At 37.2% G+C, this 25716-nt stretch overlaps 1 protein-coding gene across 10 annotated transcripts in view; it reads right to left on the reverse strand.

Annotated features, from left to right (window-relative positions):
* The window catches only part of PTPRM (protein tyrosine phosphatase receptor type M), a 470168-nt gene that overhangs the window by 331948 nt on the left and 112504 nt on the right, over positions 1-25716 (reverse strand). For all 10 annotated transcript variants that reach the window (XM_065668023.1, XM_065668021.1, XM_065668020.1 and 7 more), the window contains exon 2: positions 23732-23854. In XM_065668023.1, coding sequence (XP_065524095.1) covers positions 23732-23854 — 123 coding nt within the window. The remainder of the gene's footprint in view (positions 1-23731; positions 23855-25716) is intronic.

Genomic DNA, 25716 nt, shown 5'->3' on the forward strand with positions numbered 1-25716 from the left:
ATTTTCAAAGCCTGTTTCACATAACCAAGTAAGTCATACTTCCAACAGCATTTTATAAGCAATTTGTAAGTCTTCAGAAATATTATAAAACACTATAATAAACCAGATTATATTAAAATTTTAAGGAAAAATTAAATCCTACAATAAATAATTGCTAGAGTCAGTTATCCTTTACAGTATAATAAAAACTTTCTGTTTCATTCAGACTACAACTTGTTGTCAAAAGCAGGAATGCAAAACATAGTGACATAAATTCATTTTTAGGCAAACAACTTGGCTTTACTTGAACCACTGTTGCATTTGTCTTCTCTTCTCTCATTTGCTGCCTTCTCATTTTGTCTAATAAGATGATTTTACCTAATATGACTTTGTTTTGATTTACCAAAACCAGACTTGCAACACCACAGTTCCTTCTCCTGGAATTTTTGCTGTGATCATTTGAAGGCTGGCTACCTTACATTTGCAAATATGTTCAACTGGTTTAGTGGTGAAGTTTCAAATAAATGAAATGTGCACCAATTTCAAAGACTTATCTGCAATCATCCCAGGAATAATTTGGGCAGAATAAAAGTGGCAGAACATTCTCAAACTAAAAATTTCATTTATAGCCTTGGTATTTTTTTTCTCGGCTCCTTATTACAAGCAATACCTACAACTCTAGTACTTAGCCAAGCTAAAAATAATACAGTCCCTATCTTTCCAGTGTACTTTGTGCATTTTAGACAGTATATAGAACATTCAGACTCCCACCTATTTATTAAAACCAAAATGGAGATGGAACTGAAAAAAAACAGGTGTGTGGGGGGGAAACTGGTCATAGGTATGGTACCATAAATACACCTTTTAAAGTTAGTTTGGAAGTTGACTTGTTTTGAAATAGATGGCTGCTACTTCAGCTTAAGAGTCCTAGGTGCCTTCTTCAGAAAAGCTAGAAAATAAACTATAAATAAAATAACCCCTTAGAAAACACCAGCTCTCTGAAGCACAGTGAAAAGCTCACCTCCACAGGCAAACCAGATTGTTTACTAAATCTGTTGGATTAATCTGAACACTGAACATTGTTAACTCGCTCACTCCGTATTACACTTGTAATTTGTCCTCTATTTCTTCTTATTACCTGCTGAACACAGGAAAGTCAAGAATAATCTGCTGAAAACCAAATGTACATTTAGTTATCAGACGTCAGCAATCTTTTTAATTTGTTGCACAATTATGAATTCACAAAATCAGAGATTAAGACTTTGGAACACATTGAAAACATTTTAAATATAATTCCTGTAAACATATCTCTTGAGGTAGGGGGATATTTTAAACAAATACTCTGAAATGCCTGCTGAGACACGCATGTTGCTATGCGAAGCACAACAGACAGCTATGTACTGAACGCCATTTATGCACAGAATGAACTGTCATGCCAAAGATACTGAGCACTGCTGTTCACACCTTGTTTAAAGTTTGCACTAACTTTTGTAACTAAAAAACTCTTTTTACTCTTATGTAAGCCTCTCAAGAGAGAGTTCTTTTAATAATTTGCAATGTACTTGCTTTAAAAAGAAAGATTTCTTTTTACTTAAGCAGCAATATCACCCATTTCATAAGATTCAAACTTAATTTTTTGTGCAAACTGAAACTCCATAGATTTTGCCATATGATGAAAAATTAATAGACAAATGCATGTAGGCTATTCCTAGCCTTTGCTCATCATTTTGATAAGGCTTGTCATGCTATAAGAGGTAAAACTCACCGAGTTTTAACAGAGTGTAAGTTAATTTCCTGAAAGAATAATGTAAGAGAGATTTTTATTAAACCTTAATTACTTCTACTTCATTATCACTTCAGTAGGTGGATTGGCTGATATCATTATTGTAATGGAGGTCAGTGAAAATTAATCAGTCCAGCCTTACAAATATACTGCTTCCTCCCATCTTTTTATAATAGTCTGTCACCTTTTCATGTATTTCAGTAATAAAATCCACAAAAGTCACACTGCAAAACTGGAAAAGCAATGAATGAAAGGAGCCAATGGTACACACAAGCTCCTGCTGCCTTTTCTTAAAAAAGAGAAACCTCCAGCCAGAACTTCCTCTAGTTGTAGGGGCTGGCAATATTGCTAATACGAAATAATTTAATTTTCAGCCTAGTTTGGCAGATGAGGAGAATGTGTTATGAATTTCCTTGTTTTGTCAAAAGTCAGGGACAAAAATGCTGGAATATATTCTGACAATGGCTACTCCAGGAAGGACCTACAGCTTTGCAAGTCTAGTTCAAGCAAGTAAACAGGAATAATCTTGAACTTCTGTTTTCCCTAGAATCCTCATTTTTCCATATTTTAAAACAAACCAAGATCAGCACTAGAACTTACTTAAATTATTACAATTTATATGCCTGTTTCACTGATTTAAAAGTCATTACACTTTATTAGAAAACTTGCTGTCTTGATACCTGCTGTGTAAACTTTTCAGCAGTAATACATAACCACTCTTTCTGGATCCTTCAGAATAAAAAGCAAAGGAGGAAGCAAAGACCTGGGAGATGAATAAAATCCTATTAAACCTAATTCCCTTAAGAACTAGAGTCTGTAAAGACTATTTATTTCTGTGAAAATCTAGGATTCCTAAAAAAGGATGTGTTTTTTGAGTATAGCTAGTTCATTATTTGTAATTATTAACAAGTACTGATGCTTATTTCACACCTACAAAAATTTAAGACTCACAGTTTATCTGCATAACTCTTTCTTTACATTTCTGGAGTTTCTTGTACTGCCACATTCTACCTAACTTCTTTGCTCCATTAGGAGCAAACCTCTTCAGTCAATGGTTTCCTCAATCATGACCCTGTGTACCTTCCCTCTCAGCGTTCAACAAGTCACCCTCTTTCTTCAACTAAATCAGTTTGAAAGGGCATTCAATATATTAACAGACTAAAGAACTTAATTGTTGAACTTGCTTTTGCTTCTGTCTTGAATCCCAATTCCTTAATTTCTGTTAATGGGGGTGACAGCTATCATAATTTCTAAAACCGTAGGTGGATCATATACAGAACCATTTACACTATATGGTTTGACCTGACCTCATGCATACCAGGAAGATTGCTACAACATAGATTGAGCCTTTAAACTTAATTCGAAGTGACACTATGCAAATAGTAACATAGACCTGATCTAAGCACACAGTCAGGGTCTGAAAGCTATGGAAAGCACTGACAACCTTACTGCATTCATCAGTTACCTACCGATTACATGTGCTAATGTACATATAAAAAGCATTCTTTAGATGAATTAATTTTAATCAGGCATTAAACAACAAAAATAGTATTTCATACCTTTAAAATGCCGAATGATTTTCTAACAGATGGAAAGGCAGTGGTTGAGCCAAAATAACAGCATCAGCTATTCTCTGTAGCATTCTTTATGTTTCATGGCATCTAAAAAGATATTTTTCTCTTTTTTCTTTAAAGAATAATACACTAGTTCAGTCCATTAAAAGAAAAGAAAACGGAGTGAAGAAAAAAACCTTACAAAAAATGTTGCTTAAGGATTTTCAGATGCCCAAGAAAATCATTGCCAGGAAATTACTTTTTAATCAAGCATGAGGAGAAAAGCAGTGAGTATTTTATTCCCTACAACAGTGTAAGAACATGCTTAAACAGTTAGAAAAGACTGTTTGCACTTCAAGACAGACCATATCCCCAGAAATAACTAAAATTCTCTAATACTTAGCTTATATCCACAAAGAGATTTAAACTTGTATTTTCCCATGGCTTACGCTTCCTTACAAATTTTTAGCACAAACATGTAGTCATTCTACTACTAATTACGATTTTTTATCTGTCTCAGCTAAGACAGCAATTATAGACTAGCTACTTCTCCTTTTACACTTTTGAACTTTGGTTAATAAGGTTACTAAGCCCAAGACAGAAACCTGCAATCCTCCACAGAAAGTAATCTTTAGTTTTATTTCTTTTTTTTAATTGTCTGAGAACAAGGAGTATTAATACTTAGTACTGTAATTATTTAACAATGGCTTAATGCTTAGGTAGCATAGGCAAGTGGTATTTTAGGGTTGGGTTCTGTCATGAAAGCTTAGCTAATATGATAATAGAGTAATATAAACATTCACTATTTTTTAAAAATAGTTGTAATTTTAACAGAAAATCCAGTGGAAATAATTCTGCTGCACAGTCTACTGAAAGCCCTGCAATGTTTTTATCCTTCTGCTTTGTTCTCCCATAGACCTTCATGCATTTTGCAGCTGTTAGCCTCAAAATGGTCTAATTGACCCCAGGCAAGAAGAGATTCCCAAGACTTTCAAATCATCACCAAAAATGCTGAAACGCATGACTAGTGCCCATGTACATCTGCACAGTGACTCCCATCTTTAAAATCAAAGACTTGGAAACAGAGACTTAAAAATTTCAACTGCCAAAGAAAATCTCTAGCCCTTCAAAAGCAATCTGTATCACAAAGCTGTATCATATGATCAGACTTAGAAATTAAAAAAATTACATTTAGTACTGTTGGCAAGTAATATCAGAATATTTATGTTTATAAATGATTGCAAAGTAAAATGAACCTCGACAGAAACCCTCGAATTTCAAGCACTCGACACAATCCTCTCTCTTTGGGTAAATGCTGAAGAGGTATAGCTCAGGCTTTCTGCAACAAAATTCCCTAAAGATTGACAAGGACTTTTGCCAGCCTCGCACTAATATAAAGAGAAATGTCAGCTGAGTCAACTGCAAGCTGGAGCTCACTGGAGTGAGCAAGATACGCAATACAGGAAAAAACATCAACAGGGATACCTGCACTGCTTCTAGGACATTCCTTTAGAATAATTGCCCAGTGCTGAGTTCAAACATCCCTTATAAGAAGTTTATATTTTAATAATGGCTTTTTGATTAGGGTTGTTTTTAACTTAAAAACTTTCACTGAAATAAAGGGTGGACTACCAACCTTGAGGTAGCATTGGTGTTTTAGAATGGAAAGCAATATAGGTGTCCTGTTAGGAATCATGAACTAGTCTAAAGTACCTCTCAGCTTTATTCCACACTCTGCCACTGACTCATTATCTCAAGTGAGTCACTTAACCTGCGTAGGTCAATAAGATTGTCTGTAAATTATGCAGGATACCACAGGGCCTCATGGTTGTTATGAGCTGTTACTCATTCCTGGAAAAACAGTTGACATTCTTGGATAAATAAGAGTGCAAATTTTATTACTGCCAGTTAACAAGAAATCAGCTTATGAGGGCCAGTCTATGTGCATTTGCAGTTATTTTGCATGATAAATGGTTCTCCCAAATAGTCATCACTGGTGAATGTCACTTTTCTCAGTCCCTGCCCTGGTTTTCATATTGACAAGCTTTTTTGCACTAGGTATGCAAGACAGGCATGAAACAATGACAGTAATCGTCAGTTCATACAGAATTGAAACAAAAATTGTGACAATGGCATCCACAAAAATAAGACAGTTCATTTTGTTCTGGAGAGTAAAACAGACAGTAACCTTTTAGTCATTATTATTATGTCTGTGATTAATTTTCTGGTTTAGTAAAAAGTAGAACCATACTCCCTACGTAATATTGAGTCCAAATAATTACTTTACAGCATACCATTATTCATTTGACAGCTATGTTAAAACCAAGCCCATTCGAGCTGTTTATATGTAGTTTGATATTTTATTATTATTACCTGAAACCAGAAGCAGAAGACTGTTTACTACACAGTACATATGCCTGCTAATGCCAAATATTGCTTAAGAGATAAAAGAGATCATCAACTTGTGGTGAGGGAATGCACATTTATTGGTCGACTCACAGGAAACATCTTACTAACACCATCTTCTGAGCTTTTTCTCTTTTTTCCCCTTGTCTTAATTGAAACAGGAATAAACTATTTTCCAGTTTTGCTACACAAACAGAAAAAAAGATCATGCTGATAGAAGGAAGAAAAGGCCTTTTCTCAGGAGACATTTGTTAATGCATAACCTTCAAAAAACTTTAGTTTCCCTAGGTATAACATGAAATTTTTTTAGAGTCAAATGTAATTGTTTTTTGAAATGGGCAAAGAATTGTTTCAACTATTATTGATGAACCATCTGTTAAGCAGCGTATCAGGTGGAATGCAGAAGCTAGGCTAGGAAGCATTTCAATGCCTACCTCTGTAGCCAAAATTACTCTTTAAGCCATTACAGACTAGTACTGCTACAGAAAGCAGTCCACACCTTTCTACTATGTACTTCTATTTCTGCCCTATGAGGCCACGCAGTAAACCAAATCAAGGACCCAACTGATCTGCTGTTCTTCGTGGCAATGAGGGAAGAGTGCCCATCCCCAGCCCTGTCTCCACGCTCTTCTTCAGCTCCTACCCCAGGTCTCTGGACCCTGGACCTGGGGCTTTCCTTGGATCCCACTACCAGGATATTAGTCCTCTTAGTAGCTCTGTCAGCTGTGTTTAGATGTTGCGAGGGTACAGCTGGTGCTGGAGTCACCCTTGGCTTCCAAATCCCCTTTTCCTAAGAAGCAGCCAGCCCTTGCTGCACCAGCCCTTGCTGCTCCCTAACAGGGGAAGGAAAGTGTTGGTCAAGTTCATATAAGCATGTGTAAAATGACTGAAACCCAGGCTTCATCTCAGCTCATCCACAGGAAAAAATAATATATGTACTTCCTCTCCAGTTGTACAAACCTCAGTAAGAAATGAAATCCTAAGCAACACTGACATTTAAAATACCACATTTGTTACATGAGGTAGCGCTTACTAAAGAAACCAAGAATTATTGATTCAGGTCTTCTGCAAAAGCAGTTACAGCAGAGTTAAACACTTCCATCACATTTTAAAAGTTTGCAATATAATAGCTAAAAAGGCACTTCATTGATAACAGTGAGAAAACTGATGCAGAAAATCTAACCCTACCCAGACAACTGCTTATTGTTGGTAGATCCATTGTCTATCTTAAGCAAAACCATTACAGCCCTCCTAGACTTCATGCTAATGTTAAACAACAAAAAAAAAAAACCCTGTAAAAAAATCACAAGGATAAACTGATACGACCTACCTCTAAACCAGAAAGTAACAGCAGTGTGGCCCATCACATTTCTTTCAAAGGATGATCTTGTAGTACAGGAAAATAGAAGCTGAAAGCATAGCATAATCTTGAAAGGCTTCTAAAAGCAGGAACTGTTCCACTCCATTTCAAAATGCTTAAGAAAGGTGTTTCAGGATTAGAAAGGTGGATTCATTTGACAGAACCCAGAAAGGCCTCATTCCAACTTTAAATTGCTCCAGTAAAAGAGAAACTACTGGAAAACACCTAAAAGAACTGCTCTGTGAATTTTATTATCCATTAGACTTGAATGTTAACATAGAATCACAGAATCATAGAATGGTTAGGGTTGGAAGGGACCTTAAAGATGATCTAGTTCTTCCAGGATCTCATTGGATGGTCTATTTTTGAAACATCTCTTGCCCTCCAAATTCTGTTCCAGCCGCCACCAATGCTATTGACCACAGAGCATGATTTATCAACTTGCCCCACTCAGACTACGATATGTTCCTCATCTACTTATCTAGCACTGTTTGTCCTGACTCCCATCCCAAGATAAAAAGGGACAATATTTATTAATTGGAAGGTGTCTTGAACTAGACTTTAAGACTAATTGTTGATGGACAGAGTACTCAGCAAAACAGAAAATTAAGGAAAACTAAGACATTTTTTCTGACACCAACAAAACCAACCCAGTTTGGTTTTTTTTTTTGGTCTGACACCAACCAACTAATCAATCACTAGACCATAAAATGAGCACATACTTTTTCTACTCTTTTCCAAGCACCCTTTTCCAGATGTCTCTCTTGTATTTGTTCTTTCCCCAGCCAATCCATGTGTGTGCTGAAGTGTCTTATTTCTGATCTAATTTCTTATACTTAGAGAAAGGTTTCACAAAATGCTGACTTGGTCATTTAAAAGTTTCCTGCATCCTTAAACAAATGTGTTGTTTTGCATACGATGTAGCTAATTAAGAAGGCTTAAACTCCAACAGGAACTCACCTTTAAGCACTAAGTCTAAGCAACATTTCAGCTCCTCTCCTCTCTCTACTGAGATGTATGGCAAAATAAAGACGGGAAATGCAGGAACCTCAACTGTGGCAATACTAGGTTGCATCTACTGTCAGCTTATTCCAGCAGCAGCCATCCTGCCTGTGGTAAAAGCAAGTGCTTTAGAGACTAGGACACCCCTTAAGCAGGCCGGCATGAGACATATTAGTCTTTTTCTGACCTTTAATAGTCAAAAAAAACCCCAAAATTTTAGAGAGGCAGAGAAACTCCAAGCTTAGAGACAAAGCCTACTACAACATTATGCAACCGTATTGTGCACACAACTTTACTGCCTTTTTTCTTTTAGTAAATTGAGTAGCAACATTTAGTATCTCATATATATATTTAGCACATCAATATTTAAATATTATGCTACTTCACTACACAACTGTTTATATGAAAGTGGCTGATTTATATTTTCAAAACTGAAATGGTTTTGGTTTAATGGGGTTTGGGTTTTTTTGTTGTCATTTTGTAAAGAAACTTAATATTCCACTTGCATTGACGAGAGCTAATACACATATTTGGAAAGTGCAGTTGTCTGAGTGCGTAGAATATTAAGGCACGTGGTGCGTTCCTTGTAAAAGGACAGCTCCCCCCAAAAAAACTCTCTTTTCCCCTAAGGGAACTCCAGTAAAAGAAGTACACTCCCATCCAAGTCTCAAAGTAAAAATATTTCAGGCATCCTTACAAGCAATCTGGAACTGCAAAGTAAAACTACACTTATGTTTCCTTAGTGTAACAGAGTTGTAAATATAATCCCCCAAATTAAGGTAAAGTAACTACATAAAACAGCAACTTCTTTGCTGTTACTGAAAAAGGATGTGAAGGCAGAGGAAGGAGTAGAAAAAGCGCAGGAGAGGAAAGAATAACACAGAAAAGTTATTTGATTGTTTTCTTTTCCCAGAAGTTTATCCTTGTTTTGAATTACAAGCAATTCATACTCACAAAATAAAGTCCACTGCAATTTTAGTTTTGAGCATTTGCATGTCTCTAGCCTAGCATAAGTAAATGAGGCCCAGGTGAAGTCAGGATGGACAGAATAACTGTAATTCAGCTTCTGTCCCTGGCTGGGACACAATGCGTTACTAAAAAACAACATGTTGTTCAAGTATGCTGTCCTCACAACTTCCATCAGGAAATTTTGTCTTCTTATAATAAAACATTTCTATTCCAAAAAGACACTTCAAAATTTACCTAGGAATTTCATTTTCAACGAGATTTGTCTCTTTTAAAAGACAGTTAAAATTTTTGAGGCAAAATGCTTTTTGATAGCATAACAAAGAATGCACTGGACAAAGAAAAACAGTGATTATACTTTTAATTACTATGCTATAATTAACATGTCTTGTATAACAAAATTCTGAATTGTAGACAAAGAACACCAGAGGAGGGCAAAACTTGGTGTCATCTGCTACTATTTGCACTTAAATAGCAATCCCAAAATCGCAGACAAATTGTATCAATTTCTAGAAACATGCATTCTCACAACTTCATTCTTACATAAAAAGAAGCATGCATTATGAAGCTTTGTATTAAGTATTGAAGGATGCCTTGGAAGAAAAAGCAGCCTGAAACATTATTTATCTTGAATTTAAGTAATGCATCTGTGTATGTGAAAGCTAAGTTAAACTGAATCTCTTCATGTGTTCATTTCAAAGTAACGGCAACTACTTTGCTCAGAATATCCTGTGGCTCAGCAGATGTATTGAAAATCATCAACGTGGTTACATCCAGTTCTGGAGTTGGAATAAATGCAACCATAAATATTAATACATGTGATTTTTTAGACTTATCTTCAAATGTTCCATCAAATTTTCTTTATATTAGGAAAACCATCAAGGAACACATTTTAATAGGCAAAGCAAAGCTCAGATGGCTATTGAATAAAAAAGGATATCCCTGAATCCTTTAGGGAATTTGACAGTTTGTGGTTGCCTAGACGCCACATCATTGATATGCTAAAATGCAGTGCACCAACAAAGCTTTCTTAGGAAATGAATCCTTGAAAAATAATAATGCTTACAAAAAGCATCTCAAGTTAGAGGTGGCAAAGAGAGAAATTTGGTGCACAATAACAAACACAACAGACAATGCAAAACATCAAGTCTGTGGCTACTGGATTCAGCAGACTTCAGAAAGGTGCTATGAAGACTTCCTGACCACAGAAATCTTACGCACATACTGAGCTTAAAGCAGAAGTAAGAGACAATTAACTTCTTGCAAATATATATATTCTCTCAAGATGCATCATAGTAGATAAACTGTACAGAATTGGAACAAGAACAGAATCTTGGAAGTAACAGAACCTCATAGTCAAAAAGTAACAAAAATGAATAAATCTTTTGGCAATTAATGTTTGCTTTCATTACAAAGATCTGTCATTTAACAAATGTAGTACAAAAATTACGACTTCTGTTAGGCTTCACCCTAACAGCCATTGAAAAGCTCTTAAAATGCACTTCATCATAAAAGCCACCTTCCTATTAGCATGTAAAATAGAGGCCTCAGGATACATAATTTCAAATACTTTTCTTGCAATATGAGTAAAATTTACCAGTGAAAGAAACTAGACAACTTAAGATTATACCAGAGGATTTTCTATATTCCCTTACTAGATGATCTAGAGCTAGATGATCTTTAAGGTCCTTTCCAACCCTAACCATTTTATGATTATACTATAGACTCTATTTGCCAAACACAAAAGATAAATAGCAGCACTCTGAAGCATCATTGCAGTATCAATTTTTATTTCGTCTTTACAGGTAGAGAGAGCTAGCTTCTCCAAAAGTGTACTTTCATTTAAAGACAGTGCTACAGGTAAAGAAAAGATCTCAGAGGAGCTCTTTCCTGGAAAAGAAATTCATTAATGGGAAACAAACTCACTAAACTTTTCATTTATGTCTGGACAATTTCACATGTCATTGCTAAATATCTTTCAGTAGATCACAGCAATTACAGATTTCAGACTCCAGAAATAATCCACTTTTGAGAACATTTTAATGACTCATTTGCTACCAAGTTAAGAGATCACTGCTGTTCAGGGAAAATGATCTCTAACAGCTATAAAGGGGAATAACTTCATAGAAAAGGATGCATGTAATCTGAACCTTAATGCTACAGAGAACATCAAATCAGCTTGAAGAGGAGGAACAGAAAATAAAGATGAAACTAAAGGGGAGGCTGGACAAGGTTAATTGGCATGGATTTGTAACATAAGAGAAGTACTGTCATACTGCTGGTGTTGTGCAGATGTGAACACTACACCTAATATAAATCCATTTTATACATGTAGAAATCCTAATGATTGACTTCACTTGTGAATACACACCATACCTGCATTCCAAGGGCTATTTCTTTTTTCCTTCTTCATTTTTTTTAATGAACCTTATTTCTTTATTGACTTGCACAGGAGGTAAACTGACCTGTTTTAACACTTCACATTAACTTACAAGTACAACCGGATGTAGACATACTACAACAGTTAGCACGGGTAATTTAAATTCAACCGGCGCTATAATATATCCTTGCAAAATATAGCTTTTCCTTGCTGTAACTAAAATAATAATTAGCTTCTTACTAATTACATAATTGTTGTTACTGCTACACTAAAAAAGCAGGGGGAGGGTGTGGAGGGGAACGACGACAGAGTGGGGGAAAAGCTGCCATGCACTCAGTAAATCTGCTTATGTTTTTCAAGCCATGCAAGTAAAATGCCTGAATTGACATTTTTCCAAACAACTTTCTGCCTTCACAAACATGCCTCATGCCAAAATGAAGCATCACAAGAAAAGCACCACAGCATGGTAACATCTAAGTAACACTGCTGAAACATACCACATCTCTTTATGCAGGTAAACTGTACACTCACGAAGAGAACGTGATGCTGCCGCTGCCCAACTCCAGTCTAGAATACGGTAAATTTTTGTTTCAGGTACTGAAACAAAATCACTGTTAGTGCTGCTAGGCAATGAGCTTCCAGAACTCAGGACCCTCATCAACCCAGCCCGGACCTTTCAAAGGCATTTCATTTAATATGTGGCTGCATAATAAGGAAACCTCATGAGGAAATACCAAAGGAAATAGTAAGTTTTATACCCCTTTCTTCAGGTACCCTGCTAGACTCTAGAAAAGCACCCTTCCCTACCTGGGATACAGAAAGCCCAGAATCCTCCTCTGAAAGCCTGTTCTTTCAGTTCCTTCTGGGGGTACTATGTGTAAGAGACCTCAACACCACCCTTTCAAGTAGCAGTAGAGTAGAAGGATCCCTTTCCTAAGATGTGAGAACCACAGGGTCAGTGCTGTCTACCACTCGAACAGTAATTAGCTTTGATTCCTATTCACCAAAAACTGCTAAAATACTGTAGAGGTAAAAGACTGGGCCAGGGACATGCTTCTCTTCACCTGCTGTTTTCCTTTCAGAGCCTTCTCAAGTCCCTGACAAATCTTGACTTCTCTTCTACATACCAATTTCTCATGTTGATTTCTTTTCTACAATAGCTCATGTGCAAAAGGAGAGCTAATGACCAGCTTAGGTTTTCATCTTGGAGACAGGGCCATTTCCTTGCAACCGTAAGATGTGAATTTAAAGAAGCTTCAGAAAGGAGCATCTCTAGCTCCTTTGAACAGTGTTCTGATCACACAGGTCTTACGTAAAAGAGCGAGCTACTTTAGCAAATTCCCAGTTCCCCTCCCTTCTTTTTTGATGGCTTGTAACACATGAGAAGTGAGAGAATATATTAAGGATCATCCCATTGTCACTACATCTGATGTATTTCTTGTGCAATTGCAGGAGATGGACACCCTGGGAAGAACAACATCTGACTACTGAGTTCAGGCTGGCACCACAATGCCCAGCAACTAGTGAAATGCATTCCACCAAGTCATGCTCCAGCAGAAACCAGAATGACTCAAGAGTTAATTGGCACGAGTTGTGACACCAAGGAGAGGTGAAGACTGCAAGAATATGGGGAAATCAGGAGCTCGAATTTGGCAGAAGGACATTCCTCCCCTCGAAGGTAAGGGGGAAAATGAAACAGTAAGATTTTAAGTAACAATATAATCACATTTAAACTCATTGCAAAATCATAGTATATAAAGTTAGGGGTGAGAAGAGTACATCTGTAGCATCCATGTTCTAATATGAATATGTATGTATTGAAAAGTGCTTTTCAAATCTGTATCATGTGAGAAGCACAGAACTGTGATCAATTGCTTGCATGCAATTATCAAATATTTGATGCTATTAGCTGCTGCAGCATTATGACTTGGATAATTACCTGCACCTGTTTCCTCATAATTAAATGGCTGTGTACATCATTACATTTTCAATGAGGTCCAGACTGGGTAGTTTTTTTCCTTTGTGCTACTGAAATGCAGTTGATTAGAAATGTTGTGACTCCTAGATGAAGAATGCATTATTTCAGCTAGTGAGGGAAATAACTATATAGCTTTAACACCGAAAACAAAGAAGTACTGAGCTCTTTAATTCAGCTCATGGAATTCATGAAAGCCTTTTAATTTCTTCTTCTCTGACTCCAGGTTCTGCGAATATATACAAGGGAATTAAGACTCTGTGTTGATATGCTGGGAAATCTGATTGCCTCGAATACAAGAAGACTTCAATACAATAGCAAATACGATCCATCCATTTTGTTTGTGTACTAACCTAGCTCTGCAGACACATTTGCCACCTGACATTCTGCCAACGTGACTGTCCTCAGCTTGGGAGAAGAAGCCAAAAATCACAGATATCTGGAGATACTTGCAGCTGCACAGCAAGCAGAACTTCTAGGTGGCTATACGTAGTCTGCGCAATGTGCTGTTTTTGGCTGAACCAGTTCCTTTCAACAGAAAAATGTTGTTTATGCATATTATCCAGGACACTTCTACTGTGCATCAGATTTTAAAATATTACACAGAGTATTTCCTACAAGGCTTGATTAAGGTTAATAGAGTAATTTAAACCACATAATTCTCTGGTGAAAGGAGGAAGACAAAAGGAGATGCTAAAAATACATTGTTCTTAAATTGTGATCAAAAGATGGGTTTGGTCAGAACATGGGCCTCATTTTAGACACTAATGAGGAAGAAGCTTTCTTTATCACTATCTTGTACTTCAGAGCAATTTCAAATTCAACCCAAAGAACAAGTACTCCGTGAATGACAGGTTTGCCAAATAGCTTTCTGATGCAGCATTTAATGACCTCTACCTCAAATCACTCAAATCAATGACTTTTTGGCTGCTCTAACTATAGTCACAGCTCGAGTCATTAACATACTATCAGTCATCAATGCCTGCCAACAAATTAAGTGCTGTAAGAAGGGATGAAAAAAAAAATCTCCCATAAATCTAATTGAGACAAGAATTCCCTCTTTAATTTCAGCAAAAATCCTTAAAATAATATGCCAAGAAAATGGTTCCCTGAGGAATCATAACGTTTTTGCTCCTAAAGAGGAATGATAGAGTCCATCTGCCGCTCACTGGCATTTTAACTGTGACTATGATCTTGTCCTATAAAAGAACTGTCTTAAAAGATAAACTTCTTACTCAGGAAATAACTGACTTAGGCCCTCAAATGGAGGCAGTCACGTTACATACTTTAAAGCCTATAATGCAAGGAAAGGTTTTGATCCACTCTTTATTAGTTTCTAAAGGGCAGGATGGATGAGAAGAAATCTAATGGGATAACCATGAGACTGAAAGAAAAGCCCTGAAGACTGCAAGAAATTAAGAGGCTTTTTTTTTTCCAATAGATTAATTACTAAACAAGAAAAAGCTTTTTTAATAATACTCTGATTGTTTCTCTTCCTCCTGATCCTGTAACGCAGTGAGTGCAGCTCCTACAGGCACATCTTCAAACTCAGTGTTTACTCACAGTCTCCACAGGCTTTTTACTGGTCACAACTTTTCCTCAAACTGGCTAAGTATCTTCATTCTCCGACAGAAGAAAATAGGTAGGCAAACAAGCACAAAAAATCGTACTGTTACTTAAGACAAGTCTGCTGAAACTGGAGCAGAAACTGCAGTGCTTTTACCCATGGCAGGGAATGTACAGTAACAGTCTTCAGCACTGAGTACCTAGGGACTACAGAAAGTGCTATTTCATTTATATTACTATGAGACCCCTAACTGCCCAGATTAAAGCTTCCTGGGGTACATTTACATGTCTCGGGCATAAACCCAGGAAAGAAAATTTACATTCTGTGTGGTCTTTTCTGAACCAAGAGTCTACACAAGAAGTAACTGATTTTTTCTTTTCCAGGCAAATATTCCAGTTTAGAAATGCCAGTTCACCAGAAGGTAATGCAAAGGTAGCTGTCCTGAGTCCCTGATAAAATACTTTAGCCATTATTTACTGGCTGCACAACACAAAGCACTTTCCCTCCCTCTTGCTGGGATTTGCATACCTCACTTTCCCTTTCTCCAACTGGGATAACCCTACCTTATCCAAAATAAATCCTCATGAACACCCCAAAAACATTAAAAAACAAAAAAACCACACACACACACACACACAAAATCCCAGTTATTCAGTGCACTTTACTTTTAATTTAGCAGGGAAATTTGAAACAAGATTCTGATGCACTTAACCAGCAAGACAGTGTCTGGCACTATGGGTGGAAGAAGCGAGGAAGACTGAGTTTCCAATGCGTAATAGTAAAACTTTGCAATCCTAAATATTTTTGTTATCAAGAAATCCACTTGAAACCCAGCTCCAGTGCCTAGCTTATTATGTTAACTTCTTCAGCATATACACTGGCAGGTGTTATATATGTCAGCAGGAAATATGTAATCACAGCAAGTTAAATGAGTTAGGCTAGAGGGCCTGCTTAGCACTGTGTAGCACTACATGGTGTTACACAGAAACACCCTCTCAGCAGTAAATTTTATCTTCCAGGTTGCTTTGAGAATACTTTGGGTTAATGAAATGTGAATTCCCAGACCTCTCACAGACTCCGTCTTCTACATGAGAGTTCCTCAAACATAATTTATCATAGAATTTTCCAGTCAAACATCTTTAACAAATCTTTATCAACTACTGATAGATTCTCATGTGCAACATGTTCTGCACTTTTGCAAGCATCAGAGGGCTGCTGGGATGTGTAAGAAAACAGGACAACTGTTCTCTTCCTGTTAAGTTACAGTTATAAATGCTAAAGAAAGCCCACTGCTTCAAATGCAAATCTGAAAGTCAGTCATCTACACTGGGCATTACTTCATAAATCACACTGCTTATATTCAAAATATTTTTCCTACAAAAGAAGAAAAAAGTGTAAAAAAAATCATATGTAGAGAACATCTACAACAAAAGATTAGGTAATTCATTACCATATCAACCCAACTATTATGTCTGAAACTACTAGGTTTGTAGACAAAATACAAATAACTTGTCTAGCTGGCCTATTAAGCAAGCTGGGATTATTGTCCATCATTGATTCAGATTAATCTTCTACTTCCCTTTGCAAGAATACTGGAGCCTCAACATTTGTAGTAAGCCCAGTATTTGTGTCAGGTGCTGAAATACGTAAGTCAGGTCAGAAGTTACAAAAAAGACCTCAGGATTCCCATAAGTTATCACAACAAGCAGTACTTCAGACATAGCTGGTGGCATTACTTTGGTACTTGAACAAATCCATTACGCGCACTATTCACTAAAGTCTTCAGGTACGTTTTTAAAGTAGCTAACGCCTTTAGTGCTTGGACTGTAGCCACGGCAGCACAAAACTAGCTGGGTCCATACTCAGGTGGTTTGCTCAGGCTGACCTTCACGTTGCTCCGTATTAGCAGCAACCGATATTAGCTTAGGCAGTTAATTGGAAACTGGCTTGAATATGTCAACACAAGCTGGAGCTGCTTGCAAAACAGGCATGTCCTTAATGTCTGCAGCTATTACCTGGATGTGCAATAAAATGCTAAACATGCCAGTGTTCTAGGTCTAGAAAATTCTTTGAAAAAATGTAACTTGAACCCAGTGACACAGTGAACAACACCCAAAGCCTGGCAGTACTTTACTTTATCTCTTAAGGGTATTCTCATGAATTAAAAATGTAGCTACTTAATCTCGGAGAAACAGCATTGAATAAGAAACATTTAATTCTCTTCTGTCTGAATCTAAACAGAAGAAAACATCCCTGCTAACACAGGATAAACACATAGTGCCGTGCTAAAATATACTTAAAGAGAAAATACTCATCACAATGGAAAGTGACAGCACTATAACTTCACATGGTGAGACATCGTAGTTGGCTTTAACATAGACTTGCCAACTGATTGCTTTATCTGTCTTTAAAACGGATCACAACTCTTCCATGCACAATAAAACAACAAGGTACATTTTTCACACAACTACTTCACAGCCTATAATATTAAATACTCCTTTAAATCAGTAGCTTGGTCTATGAAATATCTCCTAGCTACACTTCTGCTACCTAGGTATCAAAAGGCCATTTTAAACAATAATTAATATAAGCATTATATGCATTTTCTGCAGACACTGCACAGATATTACTAAATATTTAAAGCACCACTAGATATTCAGGATACAAATAACGATAGTAGGCCCTTCAAAAAATTACATATAGCCATGAAAATCACATATTATCACCTTGAATACCACAAACAGAATCTTCATCTTGGCTTTGATCAGCACCACATCAAACACAGAAGTCTTCATTGCTGAAAACACCCTTTCAATGCACTGAATGGCAGCCTGTGCAGATTTGATTTGTAATTGGTTTTGAACAATTCTAAAATGAATGTAAAGCTGATGTCAGTGACTCATTGCAAATGCAGTAACATCCCTTCAGTGCTATCAAACCAACCTCTGCATCGAAGAAAAATGATGCTACTGTCCTTTAGAAATCAAGTGGAACTGTGAAACATTGCAGAAAGATTTTACACAACTGAACACAGTGTTTAGTAAAAAAATACATGGACAGGAACAGAAAATATATCTAGCAAATGACAAATTCAGCAGGCACGTTACAATATTTTAATTTTTTACTGTAAGCTCTAAAATTCTAATTGCATTGCTGTGACGACTCACTGTGGCAGTAACTGACACCATGCACTCAAATATCTCAAAAATTCTGTAGTTGGTTTGTTTTGGTTTTTTCATCATCTGAGTTTTCTCAACTCTCAGCCTACTCATCCTTCAGACTACTTCAGATCCTACCAAACTCACTGTTACAGAGCTCTGACCCTGCATTCTCTTCACTGCTGTTTGTATGCCAGCTGCTCTCAAACAGTGAACTGGCATCCATATGTACACATGCATGTGCCCATATACATATTTTTACACACTTCTTCATCTTGTACCTCCCTCCTCTCCCTCCTTTAATCCAACCAACAACTCTGTTGCTCTCAGTAATTCTGTTCTTCTCTTCTAGGACACACTGCCAGGTGTCAGAGAGATGGCTTTGCTACTGCAGTGTCACACAGCCTGCATTCCTTCCTATAAACGTCTAAGAATAAGCAATAGTTTTGAGGTTTAATGTGAAGTACCAGAGTACTCTGTGGAAACAGCACACCACCAAAATGGGGACAGGCCACAACGAGCTGGATGGGACATGAACATAAACAGGCCACAAGGAGCTGGATGGGACATGAGCATAAATGGGACTATGGAGGCAGGGTAAAGCTGGCATAGGCCAGAGGAAGAAAAAGAGCAACGAATCTTTTATTTTGGAGATCAAGTGAAAATCAGATTAGAAATGCAGGAAGCTCCAGAAGACTGTTTATGCTTATTTGCGGTATCACAGGACCTTAGAGCACTAAACAAGAACTGCTAGGCAAACACAAAATGGAACAAATTAATGAGAAAACAGTACTGATCAGAACAGTGCAAAAGGACTTAAGCACAGCATTTTTTTTCCCCTCATAGACATAACAACAAAAGGAAGTTTTAAAAACAATGAGAAAGCATCATATGTATTTACAGGGAGCAGCTTTCAGTGGTGAAGCAACATGAAGGAAATCATAGAGGTCTCTCCCTGAGTTTACCAATTAGATGATGAAGACTGCTGTCATGGTACAGCAGAAAGCAAAACTGGTATAACACCACTTATGCTAATATGCGATAACTAAGGAGGCAGCAGACAACTGAGATAAATAGCTCATATTTGATGCAGTACAGGAGGGGAAATTAAAAAAAATAATAATGTAAAAGCAGCTGGTTTGGAACAGGATCTTTGCAATTACATTTCAAATGCGAAGTGGTTTGCAGATACCCATGGGACATAAATCTGCAGCTTGGCATAAATTGTTATGTCCTAAATTTGCTGTTTTTTAAAAGGAAGCCAAAACTGAAGATGCCATCAATGTGATGTAAACAAGGAATGGTGCTACAGTCCACACTCATCAAAAATGTCATTAAAAAAAACAACCATGGCATCCAAGTGATTAATTGGATTGCGTAAGCCTTTACTGGTGGGCTGACCTTGCCTTGACAGGACACTCACCACTTCTGCCAGGAGCCTGCTCCAGTCTGGGCTCTCCATAGGCTGCAGCCTCCTTCAGGGCATGTCCACCTGCTGCAGGATGGGGTCCTCCCTGGGCTCTGGGTGGAGATCTGTTCCACCATGGACCAACATGGGCTGCAGGGGCACTGCATTATATATGCCCCAGTATATAAACTGGGGTGAGTTACCCAGAAGGGCTAGACTGCTGCTCAGGTCGGGCCGGGTATCATCAGGTGTGTACTAACCGGTTGTATTCTCTTCCCTTGTTATTTCCCTTATTATTATTGGTGGTAGCAGCAGTGATTTATGTTATACCTTAGTTACTGGACTGTTCTTATCTCAGCCCGTGGCAGTTACATTCTTTCCATTCTCCTCCCCACCCCTTTGGGAGCAGGGAGGAGAAGAAGAGCTGGGAGTGAGCTAGCGGCTGTGTGGTTCTGAGTTACCAGCTAGGCTTAAACCACGTCACTGCTTCCCAATGGTCTGCATCACAGGCTGCAGGGGAACCTCTGCTCTGGTACCTGGAGCACCTCCTTCCCTCCTTCTGCACTGACCTGGGTGTCTGCAGGGCTGTTCCTCTCACCTTTTTCTCTGTGCTCTCTCCCAGAGCTGCTGCCCAGCATTTTCTAGCCTTTCTTAAACATGCTATCCCAGAGGTGCCAAGGCTCAGCTGTGCCGTGAGGCTGGCCTGCTGGAGACAGCTGGAACTGGATGTGTCCAACATGGGGCAGCCCCTGGTCTCCTCTCACAAAAGCCACCAATGCAGCCCCCACGCCTACCAGTTGCCAATAGAGTAATCTAATGTTTGGGCATATTTTCCTGAAAACACCTGCATTAGGCTAAAGCTAGAGGGTCTACAGCTGTAGCTGTAAACGTGTATGATATATATACATCATTATCAAAGTGCTCTAACTGTTCTATAGAACAATGCAAGATGGCATTAATATGACTGTTTCTATAATTATAGTTTAGAACTCTATTATAAACATACATTCTTGGAAAAGAAAAACAAGGAGAAAGAGGCTGAGAAAAGGGAAGAGCCACTCTTCCTACAGCGTTTACTCCATCTGTCTCACAGGTCACTTGAAACAGAAGAAAAGTGCATTAACCACTCTCATTTTAGCCACACAAATACACACAGAAATACACGTCATTGCTTTTTGGGTGTGTTTAACACAGTTTTAGATTAGTACTGACTCATTGAAAGTGATGCTTATATTTATAAAGAAAATTAGAGTGCTATAACCCTACTTACTTTAATAGCACTAAATTTCTATTTCTCTACTAAGGTAACAATTCAACAAAGATTAAAGTCCACTGTAAGAAACACTTCTAGAAACCTTTTGTTATCATCTTTGATACAACTTACCAATTTTCATCTGAAGCTAGATCTCACAAAAAAAACTATTAATTCTCACTAACATTAAAAATATAGTGTGCACATGAACGCATGCACACACATGCATAAATGTTATATGACATTTCTTTTGTCCCCCTGAAATAACACATCAAGCCAAAATATTTATCTATCTGAAGTACAGCTACGCTCTCAACAGTCTCACGTGGATTAAAAGAAATCAAATGCCATAACTAGTGTGCTTCCCCCTGACTGCCACCAAATTATACAAAATATTACATATTGACATCAACTCACTCACTGAAGCATACTGCCTGAAATTAGGAATGTTATGTGCATTAATGTTTTCTACTGACAAGGGACTACTGAACTGGGAATTCTTGTTTCAGTCTAGTATTACAACATGATTGCATAAAGCATTTTGCTTTCAAGCCAAGAATTCCCCACAAACCATTAATCTAAGATCTTCTATTCATTATCATCTGAATTTACTTCTTCTAAAATATGTAGCTCAGAAACTGCTGAGAAAATACTTGCAATCATTTTTTAAGTGTATCACATAACCCTCTGGCTAAGGCTAACTGAAAACTAATTAAAATCATTAAGATGATTTGAACAAGAACAGGAAAAAACTGTCTAGATGAAATTATGAGGAAAAATTAGATACCACTTGACTGAATCGTGCCTTTAGACACAGCACTTCTCATTTGCAAAAAATGAGCATTTCTTTCCCTCTCAAAGGGGTTTTTGACCTTTTAAGGCACCAATATCCAAACCATCCTCAGACTAACTCGTTCATCTTCTGACCCAAGACTCCCAAAGCATATTTCACTTCCTTTATGGGCAGAAATAAAACTCCCTAAACTCTGAATATAATTTGTTACCAAATTTAATATCTTCTTAGTTGACCATCAGAACATTATTTTAGTCTTCTGACAAAAAGGCAGGAAGACAAGTAACAAACAAGTTGTATGACATCGGATAAATGAAATTACAACTATATCATTCTCCCTCCATAAAAACACCAGTCCCTAGTCTAGACTCTTGCCCCTGGTAAAACAAACCAAACCAAAAACTCTTCAAGCCTATGCTCACACCACAGTAAAGAACACAGATTTGAACCTTTTCTATCTGCCAAGAAGACTGAACAACATATACCAAGAATAGCTTTCACAAAACACAAGTGAGGAGAGTAATGAATGAAGTTTGTAATAGAAAATGAATTTCCAGTGGCGTGACTGAGAAAAAGAATGTATAACTCGTACTGCAAGCCAAAATGTCTGATAAACTATGTGTATTAGCTCCAACTTGAGAAACAATATTAAGCACTAATGAAATAGTCCAGAATTTTTTTAGCAGTGTATGCCAAGACCACTGGACAAGATCCAATTTAAAAAGGAATTTGCAAGAACCTCCTTTATCTGGAATGATGAACTCAATCAAGCACAACAATCCAAGCGCCAAGACTCAGGCAAACTGAACATTCATCTTGAATCTGGGATTCCTACCTTTGCCAGGGGAAATGAAGTGCTGAAGGAAAAGGCACTTCTCTTCAGCCATCAACCTCAAATGTGATATTGTTCACAACACACAGCAACACTGATAAATCTATAGTGAGCATTTTCAAAAGTGAATGATATCTAGGGCTGATTAATGCATATTGTACTTTAGTGCATTTATTAGTCTATTAGTGATGACTGCACACATTCTGGTTTTGTTTATACAGTCACTTCTGAAGATTCACACTGTTCATCTCCTAATTTCCTTATACAAAAATAACAGGAACACTTACTTGAGAAGGATAACTGTTAAAGAGATTGTACAAAATTACCAAAGTACATTATGGATGCTTTAAAAATATAATTTAAATGGATCTGAAACACCAGGATATTCATCTGCAATGCTTTTAAGTGATCTGGATATATTTATACTAAATTATGAGGCTAATGTAGAAGTCATCCTGTGATGCTAAAACCAGTGATTTTATAAAGTGGTCTTTTTGTTTTGGCTACTTTTAGGTTACAAGTTACGGGAGGCTGTTTTTAAAGGCCAAAGAAGATGCTGCTTTCCCCAGGAGATGGAGATCAGTACACATGGGGAACTCTTAACATGCCTGGGTAAAAATACGAGAAAAGAATAATTGATATATTTTAAGCTAGTGAACATTTTACAACCAATGGTCAGATTTTACATATTTGTGTGGGTGAAAGGGTAAACGAATGACAGTATTACCAGAGTAAGGTTATAGCTCAGCAGGATACAAGGGTTGTTGCTATGAAATTAGGTCCATCTGCATGCAGTTCATCAAGAGCATTAAATAATAGTTTCACAACTGCATTTTAAGCACAACAAGCATATTATCATTGAGGGCATTTGTTTCAGGATATCTCTCTTCTTTTTCATAACTCTTTTTCACTCTCCATTTCTTTTCAGAACAGATTTTGATTAGTATCTTTTTCAATGAAAATGCCTAAGGCCATCTTTGTTTTATCTCTTACTCTTTCTCCTTCCTTTGAGTCTTATTGAGTAGTCCTGTTTGCCTCTTTTTAGTACTGCTTCATACTCACTTTCATGCCATTGTTCTGTTTTCTTTCTGCCTTCCCTGATGACATCAAGGTTCTATTTCTACTTTCTAACCTTTACGTTCCCCACACCACAAAAGAAAAGCTTTGATTTGCAAAATACACCTCATAAAATCACTTGGAAGATCTGAGTATTGCAATTAAACAGAATGTTACTTTGTCTAAATCTAACAGTAACTGTCAAGAAAGGCTGAATAAACACATATGATAAGGAGAAATAAAGCAAAATAAATGACCAACCAGATGGCATCCCTTGACCTGATGAGGGCTTTAGTGGTGCGTTCACCTGATCCCAGTTAAGATCATCATCATCTGACTGACTATAGCCACAGGAACTGAGAGGCTCATCGAAAGTACAGCATCCTGTAAAATAAACACAAAGATAAAAACTAAACAAGGCATGCAGATAGCAGTCTGTGTAACTTAGATGTCTCAATGCAAATTATTATATATTGATTAATCATCTATTTTGGAGAGGGTGTAAGACCTTCTTGTCATGAAAACAAAATCTCAAGGGTAAAGGAGCAGATTTAGAACTGCAGACAATTTTTCTCCTATGACACAATCATCAGGTATCAAAAACAAACCAGCAAAATAAAAAGCAGCAGAACTCAGAACAACATAAGATTGAATGATTAGCACTCTTCAGGGGAAAAAAACAAACCTATCCCACGCCTGAGAACATTTTAGAGGAAAATTGTGAGGATGCATCCCAGCTGATACATCTTGGTTTCTGAGTAAGGGGAGGTCTACATGCTTCCAGGCGCACTGTGCTGCAAACAGGTACCAGCCTGGGTGTTAGTGGGGTCAGTGCCTGTGGTACAATACAGCACATCTACCTCAAAATGCCAATCTACACGTAACCTCAAACTCTCTGAAAGAAAGCAGTATTATATCCTCGCTTTTTCCTACTTTCTCCTAAATAATTTAGAAAAGAGTAACGCTATAAAAGCTCGCACTATCCAAAGCTGGGACAGGGACTTAGAAGAATGGAATTTAACATTATCCACAAGAAAATGGAAAAGCTTTGCTTTGTTCCTGTGGTACAGAGGAAACTTCCAGCTTTTTTACACTGTTCTTTTCTAACAGGAGACTAACACAGGGTTACAAAACTCTGTTTTCTTTGATGTTTGATGTTTCATTCCAGTGAAGAATGACATCTTTCCTATCCAGGAAAACAAATATAACCCTAGTCACAGATATTTCTATCCATACTAAAGTAAATGCTGCAGCTGTTCAAACAAAACTAAACCTTACTGCTATTATCGTCTTTGCTATCTGTCCATAGGCACAGCAGGCTTAGCCTTGCCAAGCTGTATTAAAATAGGAAACAGACAAAATCTAGCTTTAAAAAAGACTTTAAAAAAGTCTTTTCTATTTTCCCTAGAAGTTTATAAATGGCAATACAGAATACCTCATAAATATGCGGAAGACAAAATTTGCCTAGTGATCATCCTATACTCTTCTTCCTGAAATATCTTTCTATAGGAAGTTTTCATTAGCTCTAAGTTTATCAGAGAAATTGGCACTTCTGGATGCTGCATCTTTCTGTACAATTTCAGGTGCACAAGATTCAATTAGATAATCTAATGGGAACAGAAACCTATTAAGGAACTTACAACTCCAAACTCTAACATTTCACCTCAATGATAACAACGCATATAAATTCTCTCTCTCCTAAAGTTAAACCATTTCACAAATTCAAGAGATTTGTATAATGTATACCAAACAGCATCTGCAACATTTCCAGTGGGAAGGCTTAGAAAATTAGGCAGCCATTTACACATTTGTTCTAGTACTTGCGTAAATACTATTTCAAACTTCATAAAATATGCCACAAGCTAAGTCTCAGACACAAAAGCAAACCATCAACTTTCACAGACCTATTTGTCCCTTTTAAAGCCCAAACCACAGGTAAAGCAACAGGTAGTTCCCTTGCAAATGATACTAGGAAATAAATTTTAATATCAAGCTGTGCCATGTGCAGTGTAGTCAAGCCTGGCAAAAAATATATACCAAAATAAAACCTGGCATAAATAAGAGTTTATATTCAAGCACAGGACAAATACATGTATGGAATGGCTCCCATACCTCATTATATCATACATATCTCTAACAATAAGATAACATAAAAGAATTTTCTTGCTCAAACACAGAAGCTCAGCTAAATACTTCAAAATGTCCAATACTGGAAAAAAGGGAAGAGTTTGTGATTCTACATGGTT

Source organism: Lathamus discolor, chromosome 2 (genome assembly GCF_037157495.1).
Source record: "Lathamus discolor isolate bLatDis1 chromosome 2, bLatDis1.hap1, whole genome shotgun sequence".
Lineage (NCBI taxonomy): Eukaryota > Metazoa > Chordata > Aves > Psittaciformes > Psittacidae > Lathamus > Lathamus discolor.